Here is a 13,476-nt window from a genome sequence, read left to right as displayed (position 1 = left end):
TTTTTTTTTTAATTGCAGATTTTGCTGCAGTTTTTTGAGCCAAAGCCAAGAATGGTTACAAAAGGAAATATATAGGAAACTCTTATACTTCTACCTTCTAATCAATCCACTCTTGGCTTTGGCTCAAAACACTGCAACAAAAAAGCTGCAATTCCGCAACGTGGGGCCTCCGCTTCAGATAAGTTTACTTTAAATAGCTTTTGTTAGAAATATGCAAATGAGGTTCAACTGCTATGGGGCATGTCAAAACCACAGGTTTTCAGGCATGAATACAGAACCCTTTGTGGTTCTGCCACACCTCCATCGCACTTGAACCTAATTTGTAAATTTCTAAAAAAAACAAAAAACAAACATTTTTTTCGAGGAAACTGTGCACCTGTTAGACTATATAAATGTATGATGGTGTTCAGCACTGTGGCAGGGTTGATGTAGAGATTCCTAGTGAGAGACTCTCTTCAAAGGGAGTCTACCACCTCCCCCAAGCATATTTAACTTCCACCACGGCATTGCAACAGAGAATAATATATCTTTCTTATGTATGTGACTATTGTAAATCTGGAGAAAATTAACTCTGAAGCAATCTACATTTGAGGCAGCTGATGTACTCGGCCATGCTCTCAGCTCCCAGACCACCTCTCATACCCCTCCCCTCTCCTGCCTATGCCGCCCATTGGCGTTAATCCTTCCACAGCTATAACATCACCCATCCCACTTCTCCTGGAGCTGAAGTGTGACCAGAGTGCGCTAGCTGCTTCACTTACATGTCACTTCAAAGTTGTTTTTCTCCAAGTCTTCAAAAGTGACTTAGATAACAAAGGTATATTGTATACTAGCCTCTGCTCGCGACTTTGTCTGCATGTTGGCGTCGATGATCTGCCTATATTCAGCAAATTGCTGCCGTCGATGGTTTGTCTGCTCCGGCATTTCGGCAGCTCTTAAGCTGTCCTGCTGCTGAACTTGTTCCTCATGCCGCGCCTGTGATTGTTCCGGCATCTCAGCAGCTTGCTGAGCTTATTGTTGGCGTTGATAATCCTCTCGCTCTGGCATTTCAGCTGATGTCAAGCTGGCCTCCTGCTAAACTCATTCCTTGCGCTGTGCCCGTGATTGCTCTGGTATCTCAGCAGCTCGCTGGGACGCCATATAATGAGCGTGTTGTTGGCATCGATGATCCGCCTGCTCCGGCGTTTCAACAGCTGTCAAGCAGGCCTGCCACTGAACTCGTTCCTCGCGCTGTGCCCGTGATTGTTCCGGCATCTCAACAGCTCGCTGGGACGCCATATAATGAGCATGTTTTTGGCGCTGATGAACCCCCTTAGCTCCACTTCAGGAGAACTCTGTGATTTCTAGCTACCTTTATAGCTCTCGTTGTTTTAGAATTTTGCGACAGATTAGATTTTTCTTTTTCACGGCATGTTTAAAAGTAGCAAACTCCCAATTTGGATTAAAGGTGTTTTCCCATTCAGTGTGTCAACACTGCCTGGAGCATATCAGATAATATGCAAATGCTTGTACACAATGAACTGAGGGTTAGCTGAGTGTTTACATAGAGAGATAACAGAGCTGGCTTTATCAGATTCTGAGATAAACTGCTGCAAGATCAGTTTAATATAGTATATGAAAATAAATTCATAACAGTGGGGAAACCATGTAATATACCAGGATAAAAAGTAGCCTATGTGTTAATCGAGGTTACAATCTATCTATGTGCCGAATTTCATTCAAATCCATTCAGCAGTTTTTGCGTGATTGAGGAACAAACAAACTTTCACATTTATAATAGTAGGACCACTGTAAATATATAAAGGCACTGGTGGCAGATGAGTCAGCTTGGAGAAGGTGGCACACTCCCTGTGATAAACTATTTCATAAGGTCCTGTATACAGAATCTGATACATTGAATTAATGCTAATCTGAGTCTTTTTGTTATTTGTGTTTTCTGATGCAAATGAAACATCAGTATTACAAATTAGATGTGATTCCAACTTTTTATGATCTGTAAAATCAACACTATTTTCTGGGTAAAGTACTGTCACATAATGGGTACACATGTACAAAATATGAGCTCTGCTGATACGTGCCTTTTGTTGGTACAGAAGTCTGTCTCTGATGAAGGCTTTGTGTAAATGTATGCTGCCAGTAGTAAATCAGATAATGCTCTTTATTTCATTCACTGATGCAAAAATCTCCGCATAATTTATTTTCCTTTTTTTTTTGTTTCTTTATACTCTTGTCATTTATACACATGACGAAAAGATTGGCTCTGCTTCTGAATGCATTCTAATCTTCTCCTGACTTATAACTGTAATGGGCTGTAATCAGAGGGAAATAAATCCGTTTTTCTCCTGTCTGAGAATGTAATTTGAATAAGCAGAGCTCCTGTAAATTGGCAGTGCATGACAACATCGTATCAGATGAAAAATGGAGTTTGCAATGCTGACAACCTTTATATACATCTATAAATAATTTCTCTTCTGAAACGTTCAATCTATGAATGATAAACAGCCAGAAAATACTATTTAGTTCTCACCATCAAACAGCCCATCTTGAAGAACCAAATGAGTCCTTTTTTTATGAAAAAAGTGCAGGCAGCAATAAATATTCCTAACCCTATATATATTGCCATTTAAGCTCAACGGGTAGGCTTGTTAACACTTCTAAGGGACACACATATCCCTATAATAAGTGTTACAGTTTATTCACACCTCTTCCGAGGTTTTTTGCTTTTTCCTGACTCTTTCCGTTCCCATCCTTTACACTTAACAAATGGCGTCTGTAGAGAGACATACTATGTTATGAAAAAGTGAATGGCAAAAAACTAGGACACATGGTATTGCTGTCGGTTTGCCCAGAATAAAGTGAAGTGCAGACAGTATTTTTGGACTAGAGAAGATACATGAACTCAATATTGTTTGTACTGTACTGAACATTATGTCTGCTCTCAATGTGAAGTAGAATTTTAGAATATAACATAAAAATTCCAACATGTCCAACAAAATAGTTCATTAAAGGGATTCTTCCATTAAAAAACTATTTTTTCTAGGTAGCACGTCGGAATAGCCTTTAGAAAGGCTATTCGTCTCCTACCTTTGGAAGTGTTCGCCGCCGCATCGTTCGTTCGAAATACCGGTTTGTAGCAGTATGCTAATTAGTTCTTTCAAAGCAATGGGGGCGTCCCCCAGCGCAGGAGATGCGATGGGGGCGTCCCCATTGCTGCTCTAAAACCGACTGCAGCGCTGCCTCTATGTTCTTCTGTATCCTCCCCTTCCTTCTTCAGCTTGATGTCGGACACCTGCGCAGTACGCTCTGTCCGGCGAACTATTGCCGAACGTACTGCGCATGCCCGCGGCCATAGTGCTGACACCGCAATTTTGTGCATGCGCAGTACGTTCCTCGAAGTCTTCGCCGAACAGAGCGTACTGTGCAGGCGTCCGACATCAAGCTGAAGAAGGAAGGGGAGAATACAGAAGAACATAGAGGTGGCGCTGCAGTCGGTTTTCGAAAATAGTTTTTTAATGGTAGAATCCCTTTAAAGGGGCTCCATCATTGGGAAAAGTCATTTTTAGATAAGCACATCCTTGCATAGGCTTTAGAAAGGATATTTCACATGTACCTTTGTATGTAAATTGCCTCAGTAGATTTGGAATAAGTCCATTTTTATTCATATGTTAATGAGCTTCCCCGTGCATCGGAAGTGTCTGTGATCACAGTCTGCTCTATGTGTATGTATGTCATCAGCACAGCAGCCTCTGCTATACATACACATAGAGCAGACAGAGACACTTCCGGTGCACGGTGGAAGCTCTTTAACATATAGATAAAAACAGACTTATACCAAATATGCTGAGGCAATTTCCATATAAAAGGTACGTGTGGAATAGTGTTTGCTATGCAAGGATGTGCTTATCTAAAAATGACTTTTCCCAATGATAGAGCCCCTTTAAAAGAAATCAGTCAACAGAAAAAATAAAATATAACAGTACCAGTATTATAATTTACAAGGCACTTAGAGCACATTTTCCCACCCCTTGTTTTAGTAAATACTTGGCTGTGCAAGATATAGCAGAATTATTTGCTTTTATAATTCTTTTGTGCGCGCTTCCTTTTTTTATTCCTCCTAAAAACTGGGTGTTGCCACTTCCCTTGTCCTAGGGGTGTGTGAATAATCCCTTAACTGATAACTCTTAGTTTTCAATTTATTCTGAAATTTCTGGGAGGCATACGAGAGGAATGACACCACACACAGTTCTAAGGAAATCTGTCTGAGAATGATTATATTATTGGGAATACAAATAAAACAGACATGTCAGGAGAGATGACAGCCCCTATTATATATGTGACCACAGTCCAGCAATGCTCTCTTATATTTGCCATATTTCAAGCTAAAAATGTGTTCAATGTGTGTTGTTTCTAGAATCCATGTCCACTATGTGATGAAGCTAAAGAAGTTCTTGTACCATATATGGACAGGGTAATGTATAACCTTGTTTGAAAACTGTTTTTATTGAGTACAACATTTAAAGCAAAGGGGAACACATACATCAATAATAAATGCATTGTACTTCATTTTTCGGTATACAAAGCAAAAAAGGGTAAGTAACAAAGGCTTAAAAAAACTATCAATTACTAGAGATGAGCGAACACTAAAATGTTCGAGGTTCGAAATTCGATTCGAACAGCCGCTCACTGTTCGAGTGTTCGAATGGGTTTCGAACCCCATTATAGTCTATGGGGAACATAAACTCGTTAAGGGGGAAACCCAAATTCGTGTCTGGAGGGTCACCAAGTCCACTATGACACCCCAGGAAATGATACCAACACCCTGGAATGACACTGGGACAGCAGGGGAAGCATGTCTGGGGGCATAAAAGTCACTTTATTTCATGGAAATCCCTGTCAGTTTGCGATTTTCGCAAGCTAACTTTTCCCCATAGAAATGCATTGGCCAGTGCTGATTGGCCAGAGTACGGAACTCGACCAATCAGCGCTGGCTCTGCTGGAGGAGGCGGAGTCTAAGATCGCTCCACACCAGTCTCCATTCAGGTCCGACCTTAGACTCCGCCTCCTCCGGCAGAGCCAGCGCTGATTGGCCGAAGGCTGGCCAATGCATTCCTATGCGAATGCAGAGACTTAGCAGTGCTGAGTCAGTTTTGCTCAACTACACATCTGATGCACACTCGGCACTGCTACATCAGATGTAGCAATCTGATGTAGCAGAGCCGAGGGTGCACTAGAACCCCTGTGCAAACTCAGTTCACGCTAATAGAATGCATTGGCCAGCGCTGATTGGCCAATGCATTCTATTAGCCCGATGAAGTAGAGCTGAATGTGTGTGCTAAGCACACTCATTCAGCACTGCTTCATCACGCCAATACAATGCATTAGCCAGTGCTGATTGGCCAGAGTACGGAATTCGGCCAATCAGCGCTGGCCAATGCATTCTATTAGCCCGATGAAGTAGAGCTGAATGTGTGTGCTAAGCACACACATTCAGCACTGCTTCATCACGCCAATACAATGCATTAGCCAGTGCTGATTGGCCAGAGTACGGAATTCGGCCAATCAGCGCTGGCCAATGCATTCTATTAGCCCGATGAAGTAGAGCTGAATGTGTGTGCTAAGCACACACATTCAGCACTGCTTCATCACGCCAATACAATGCATTAGCCAGTGCTGATTGGCCAGAGTACGGAATTCGGCCAATCAGCGCTGGCCAATGCATTCTATTAGCCCGATGAAGTAGAGCTGAATGTGTGTGCTAAGCACACACATTCAGCACTGCTTCATCACGCCAATACAATGCATTAGCCAGTGCTGATTGGCCAGAGTACGGAATTCGGCCAATCAGCGCTGGCTCTGCTGGAGGAGGCGGAGTCTAAGGTCGGACCTGAATGGAGACTGGTGTGGAGCGATCTTAGACTCCGCCTCCTCCAGCAGAGCCAGCGCTGATTGGCCGAATTCCGTACTCTGGCCAATCAGCGCTGGCCAATGCATTCTATTAGCCCGATGAAGTAGAGCTGAATGTGTGTGCTAAGCACACACATTCAGCACTGCTTCATCACGCCAATACAATGCATTAGCCAGTGCTGATTGGCCAGAGTACGGAATTCGGCCAATCAGCGCTGGCCAATGCATTCTATTAGCCCGATGAAGTAGAGCTGAATGTGTGTGCTAAGCACACACATTCAGCACTGCTTCATCGGGCTAATAGAATGCATTGGCCAGCGCTGATTGGCCGAATTCCGTACTCTGGCCAATCAGCACTGGCTAATGCATTGTATTGGCGTGTATTGGCTAAGCACACACATTCAGCACTGCTTCATCACGCCAATACAATGCATTAGCCAGTGCTGATTGGCCAGAGTACGGAATTCGGCCAATCAGCGCTGGCCAATGCATTCTATTAGCCCGAAGAAGTAGAGCTGAATGTGTGTGCTAAGCACACACATTCAGCACTGCTTCATCACGCCAATACAATGCATTAGCCAGTGCTGATTGGCCAGAGTACGGAATTCGGCCAATCAGCGCTGGCTCTGCTGGAGGAGGCGGAGTCTAAGATCGCTCCACACCAGTCTCCATTCAGGTCCGACCTTAGACTCCGCCTCCTCCAGCAGAGCCAGCGCTGATTGGTCGAGTTCCGTACTCTGGCCAATCAGCGCTGGCCAATGCATTCTATTAGCCCGATGAAGTAGAGCTGAATGTGTGTGCTTAGCACACACATTCAGCTCTACTTCATCAGGCTAATAGAATACATTGGCCAATCAGCGCTGGCCAATGCATTCTATTAGCTTGATGAAGCAGAGTGTGCACGAGGGTTCAAGCGCACCCTCGGCTCTGATGTAGCAGAGCTGAGGGTGCACAAGGGTTCAAGTGCACCCTCGGCTCTCCTACATCAGAGCCGAGGGTGCGCTTGAACCCTTGTGCAGCCTCGGCTCTGCTACATCAGAGCCGAGGGTGCGCTTGAACCCTTGTGCACACTCTGCTTCATCAAGCTAATAGAATGCATTGGCCAGCACTGATTGGCCAGAGTACGGAATTCGGCCAATCAGCGCTGGCCAATGCATCCCTATGGGAAAAAGTTTATCTCACAAAAATCACAATTACACACCCGATAGAGCCCCAAAAAGTTATTTTTAATAACATTCCCCCCTAAATAAAGGTTATCCCTAGCTATCCCTGCCTGTACAGCTATCCCTGTCTCTTAGTCACAAAGTTCACATTCTCATATGACCCGGATTTGAAATCCACTATTCGTCTAAAATGGAGGTCACCTGATTTCGGCAGCCAATGACTTTTTCCAATTTTTTTCAATGCCCCCGGTGTCGTAGTTCCTGTCCCACCTCCCCTGCGCTGTTATTGGTGCAAAAAAGGCGCCAGGGAAGGTGGGAGGGGAATCGAATTTTGGCGCACTTTACCACGCGGTGTTCGATTCGATTCGAACATGGCGAACACCCTGATATCCGATCGAACATGTGTTCGATAGAACACTGTTCGCTCATCTCTATCAATTACAACAAACAAACATGTCATAGTAGAAGTGAAAGAGGAAAAAGTGTGTCAGGGGGAACATGACAGGTGTAGTGGGATGAGTGTGGACATGTGATGTCTACGGGTTGATGTGGTTGTAAGTTGATCTATGGGCAAATCCGCTAATTTCAATACACAATGGGGGCTACACGGTGGCTCAGTGGTTAGCACTGTAGCCTTGCAGCGCTGGGGTCCTGGGTTCGAATCCCACCCGTGTTTGCGTGGATTTCCATCCCATATTTCAAAAGACATACTGATAGGGAAAAAATGTACATTGTGAGCTCTATGTGGGGGCTCACAATCTACATAAAAAAAAAAAAAAAAAGAGAAAATTGTCAACATATGGGTTTCTGTTTAACAGCCAACCCTGGCACTCATGTCTTAAGATTGGTCGACATGTTGGTCCAATGTGCTAGTTTCTCTGTCCTAAAGATGTCATTTACTTTATTGACCCATTGAGTGAAGGAGGGGGGAGTTATGTTTCTCCAATGTAATGGACTCAAGAGTTTGGCTGCAGCTGAAAGGTGGGTAGCTTGGTTTTCCCCACGTGCAAGAAAGTCGTCATGGGGGAAAAAGAGCAAGACATGTTCCGGTTTGTGCGGTATGGTCATGAAACAAATCCTACCTGTGGTCTTGATTACCTTGTCCCAGAAAGGTTTGATCAGGGGGCATTTCCACCAAATATGGAGGAACCCTCTAAGGCACCTCCACCAGGTATCTGGAATAGAGGAGTCTATGCTATGCAGCCAAGATGGCGTCTTATACCATTGTGTAAGTAGTTTGTAAGAATTTTCTCTGGTACGGACACACCGTGAGAAGCCATGGGCATAATGTATAATCTTGTCTATTTAGGTACATAGTTCAAAGTTAAATGTTTCCCTGTACTTAGGATGTATTAAAGTTTGGACAGCTGCTTGTGATGAGACCTAAAACTACATTTTATTGCAGCACAACTTTTCTTAGCTTCAATTCCATGTTATATAACAGCCAAGGTGACTCCAAAAGCCAACACTTGTACACTTGGCAGGACTTAAAACGGCAAACCATCTCCTTATTCCTAAACAGTCACCTTACACTTTTCACAAAGCATCCCTACAACACCATAGACAATGACCTTTGTGGACTAGAGAAGATACATGAACTCAATATTGTTTGGACTGTACTGAACATTGTGCAGTTTGGACTGTACTGAACATTATGTCTGCTATAGTTACGTTCTCAATGTGAAGCAGAATTGTGGAATATAACATAAAAATGTTCAACAAAATAGTTCAGTAAAAGAAATCAGTCAACAGGAGAAAAAATCCTGTAATATTGGACAGAGAATAAAGCTCAAAGTCACAAGAAGGCTTTCAATTGCTGAGTAGTACTACTCCCTGGACTTCTAAGTGGAAATCCCTGCTATTTTTGTCTGTAGCAGGACAGCAGGTCACTTGGCTCATATGGTAGGGTCAGAAGTGAGCAAAGGTAGAAATAAATAAGAACAGGAACAAGGGTTTACTGTGATGCTGGAGCTAAATAGGAACTTGTCCCAACAACCAAAGTGCTTTATTCACATCAGTACGGGTCATTACTTCTCTATGTATGTCCTGCATCGCCCGGGTGTTATTTTTGAGTGAAAGGAAGACAAAGCAGATTCCCCTCTCTTTCCTTTCTGGAGTGTTCTGGCAACTACGGTATTCTCCAGCCACCAGTTCAGAGAGGAATGTAAACTTCAGCTTCAGCATGCAAAGGGGAAAAATACTGCTATACACTGCACAATAGAAGTGAAATAATGGCCAGAAACAGTGTTACCCCCTCATATATACACAAATAACAGCTTGACCTGAAAAATCACCTGAAACAACGCTATAAATAAATAATCTCAATGTGCGGAGCTGCTCCCGCTCTGTATCTTGCTGACTTCAGACTTCAATCTCCCTTTGGCACTTCATTGACTCTTTACATTAATATGAGCAGATAACGTACTTATTGAGTAAAGCTTTTTATGACTTCTGCAGGAATATCATCTACAGATCTGTATTGCTATTTCTCAAGTTATTGTCTTTAAAATATATTAAAAATAAAAATCACAATCCTGAAGAGACCTCATATTCCATCACACAGATGGTGCCATGACAATGGGGAGAAATCCAACTTTATGTTACGATAATAATAGTTAAATTTATCTTGAACGCTTCTCATTTTCTATGCAAAATGTTTTCTTATGTTACAAAAAGTCATTAGAATGGGGCAATATTTTGCACTAGACTCCCTTTAAGATCGGGCTATTAATATTCAAAACTACTCTGCAGGAATAATACATTATATATGGGTAAATAAATTGGACCCATGAATCAAATTTCATATATTATCCCATCTCTAATCATATTTGCTTTCTTATTGAAAACCATATTTCAGAGCGGGCGATGGCTCCGATTTCTGTGCCTTGAATCCCAGCATATTTTGTTTTACAAGTAGGAACCGTGAGAGTAATTTGATATCTTAATGGAAAACACAAGTCACAACGAATTAATGGTGATGATTGCTGGAATTGAGCAATATAGGTTGAGCTCTGTCTGCCACAAGGAGCTGTCACACTTCTGAAGTATTTAATTTGCATCCAGATATGTTTAATGCTGTGTGCAGACAGAATGTGAGCATCATTGAATGGTAGGAATTGGTACAGACGTGATGATGATCCTTACGTTTATTGTCAGCTCTCAAAATCAGCAAGAGGCTCAACGCTTTTTTAATGGCAAATTATTAGATTTAGCTCAAATAACATTTAGAGACGTCTCGGTTACACAGAGATTTGCTGACAGACTTGCTTCAAAGCAAAAGGCAAAGCTTAAAGGGAAGATGAAGCAATGCAGACTACAGTAGATTACAGCTAGCAGAGGCGAGAGTCGGATATGCTCCAACATCCTTATAACCCCATAGCATTATCCCTCTTTTTGACATTGTACTTGGTTTTCTAAAGCTTGCATATGGCTGCTCTCCTTTGAAAACCCATGTTATGAGGTTCCCAGTGCCCAATTTTTGTGCTGAGGAGCTTTGGTTATTTAGTTAGTGCATAAAAGTCACCAACGTTCTGCTATGTGCCACAGTGCACAGTGACCCTGGTCAGTAGCTTTACATGGTCTGCCACTTCATGCCTGAGCTGCTGGGGTTCCTAGATGCCTTCCATTATAAATAATACCATCACAGTTAACTGTGAGCAATGGGACTGAATAGAACATTGATCCATGGAATGATTGTGCTGCTGCTCCTGTTTACCAGGTGCTGATCCATTACCCATTGTATCTGGTACTGCATTTTAGTCTCATTTACCTGAATGGGATTGAGCTCTGTACCATACATACCTATAGTTGGACCTCGACCAATGTGAAATTGATAGCCTGAAATTAATATGAAAATCCCAGAAAACCCCTTTAAATCAAACACCAGGCATCATCTCTTGCTCTATTAAGTGTTTGCTCTCTCTCAGGAGCTGTTGGACTAAATCAGGTAATTACGGTTAATTGATATTTAAGCATTACCTTTGTTTTATAGTCTTACATCTAAGTAACAAAATATTACACTATAGGATTCGAAAGATCAGCTTAAAGAGAGTAAGAGACTGAAGTCGTTTTAATAGAGTAGAAAGGAGTAGGGAATAAGCAATACCTATATGTACAGTGAAAAAAAACGTATACTCCCTTAATCGAATGGAAGAATTATTGAAGAAAAAAATCCCAGTCCAAATGAAGACTTGTCAAAGTGTCCGTAAAATGGCAATTCCATGTTTAGAGACATTCTACCATTTCAGAGATGTCAGAAGATAATATTGGTGGAAACACTGAGCTGGAAACACTGATCAAAGCAGCCATAGTGCTCAGTACTGTGTCCAAGCCAATTCCCTGTCTGTCAAAGATTTATGTACTTTGGAATACCAACACAGGTATGCCTTGAAGGTATCTTGCAACATAATAGGATACTGGAAACACTTGGGAGAAGAAAACAAGGAGGGGATGGAGAGAGAAAGAGAGGGAGTGAGGTGCTTTATTAGTGTACACGAAAAAAACGAGGAAGTGCATTGATCTGTATGGGCACACATCAACATGAAGCCAGAAGACACATAGGGAGGTATTGCCGTGGCACCTTTCAAATAGAGCATCTACACAGATTAATCCATAGGCAGGTATGAAAAGGGATAAGTCTCAAGGTTGCTTCCCCCAAAATCCAAAGATGAGAGCTTAGGTCCAAGCCATGGCCCCCACCAGGACATCATCTCAATCTGGTATATGGGAGTATCAATATTGAGTCATCCCTTTTCATACATACCAATTCACTTAAAATACATGTAGGTTTTTTCTGTCCACTTGAAAAGTCGGACATCTTTAGGAACAGACAGTTAAAGGGGTATTCCCACCTCACATACTCAGCAGTCTTCACTCTTGTAAAATCTTCTTTCTTCCTGGTTTCTTGCATCATTTGGTGGGCGGGGGTTTCACAGGCAACCTGCCGTTTAGCTCCGCCCCCAAATTTGTGTGTAGCTCCGCCCACCCACATTGGACTATGAAGTACAGGCAGCAGCAACTCCATTCTGTGTGACATACAGAGACTGCCTGTCTCTGCCATAATGAATACAATTGAATTAGCTAGCCTGATAACTGGGAGAACAGAAGAAATGAAAGAAAGATTATGAATGATAATCTGTTTTCCCTTAGCCCAAACAGCAGCACAACTGGGGTATTCCTGCCCCTATGAGCTGTTAGGACAGGTGGAATTTTTAATTACCTAACAGCTTTTGACCTCTATAAGAGGCCGGAAGACCTGCTCCTCCCTTGTGTTAGTAACAAGTATGATATACAGAGCAATCTATGCCAAGAGCTACACACACATACACAAAATCTGTACAATAGCACCTCTTAGGGAGGGAGCCTTGTGCTGCTGTTTGGGCTAAGGGAAAACAGATTATCATTCATAATCTTTCTTTCCCCCTACGCCCAACAGCAGCACAACTGGGGATTTAGCAAGTATTATCTCCCCTAGGGCGGGACCTCCTGGCAGGCTGATGCCAAGATGGAGTGCCCAAATGCTGTAGCATCGGCCGTACGCCAGTCCAATCTGTAGTGTTTGGCAAAAGTCAGCTGTGAGCTCCAAGAGGCTGCAGCACATATCTGCTCTAGAGAGAGGAACCGTGTCTCTGCCCATGATGTCGCCACTGATCGGGTGGCATGGGCTCGTAGGAAATCTGGAACAGGAAGATTCTGAGCCCGTAGGGAACAGCTGATAGCTTCTCTGATCCATCTAGACAGGGTTACCTTTGATGCTTTAGCGCCTCTATTGTGGCCAAACACATTAACCAGAAGATTCTCTGATCTTCGGAACGGTGCTGTACGATCCAGATAGATACGTAGTGCTCTTACCAGATCCAGTGTGTGTAGCTTCTCCTCCTGCTCAGTGGCAGGGGAGGGAAAGAAGCACGGTAGGGTGATCACTTGATTGGTGTTCTGAAGTGTGGGTACCTTCGGCAAGAATCCTGGGACGAACCTTAGCTGTACTCTGTCAGGAAAGAAAGTTATGAAAGGTTCGGAGGCTGCTAGAGCCTGCAATTCGCCAACCCTCTTGGCGGAGGTTATTGCCAACAGAAAGGTCACTTTAAATGACAGGTACTTCCAGTCCACTTCAGATAATGGTTCGAAGGGGGGCGCACATAGCCCTTGTAGAACTGCGGCCAGGTCCCACCTGGGGACAGGGGGCCGTACCTGGGGGCGGAGCCTGGCAGCCTCCCTAAGGAACTGTTTGACAAGAGGATCTTGTGATAACCGTGTCTCCAGGAGAGCAGATAGAGCTGACACTTGAACCTTGAGGGTGGCAGGTGCTAGTCCTCTCTCCAAGCCGTTCTGTAAGAACTCTAGGACTGCATCTCTGTCTGGATCGCGGTGGCTGCCTGTACACCAATCTCGGAATATCCGGGCGATCCTT

At 43.3% G+C, this 13,476-nt stretch overlaps 1 protein-coding gene across 2 annotated transcripts in view; it reads left to right on the top strand.

The window, feature by feature from the left end:
- C1H5orf63 (chromosome 1 C5orf63 homolog) overlaps window positions 1-13,476 on the top strand; it is a 53,161-nt gene that overhangs the window by 25,900 nt on the left and 13,785 nt on the right. For both annotated transcript variants that reach the window (XM_075272548.1, XM_075272557.1), the window contains exon 3: window positions 4,412-4,468. In XM_075272548.1, coding sequence (XP_075128649.1) covers window positions 4,412-4,468 — 57 coding nt within the window. The remainder of the gene's footprint in view (window positions 1-4,411; window positions 4,469-13,476) is intronic.

This window comes from Leptodactylus fuscus, chromosome 1 (genome assembly GCF_031893055.1).
Source record: "Leptodactylus fuscus isolate aLepFus1 chromosome 1, aLepFus1.hap2, whole genome shotgun sequence".
In the NCBI taxonomy this organism is placed as follows: domain Eukaryota; kingdom Metazoa; phylum Chordata; class Amphibia; order Anura; family Leptodactylidae; genus Leptodactylus; species Leptodactylus fuscus.
The sequence above is the reverse complement of the archived record's forward strand: the minus strand, read 5'-3'. Positions and strand labels throughout refer to the sequence as shown.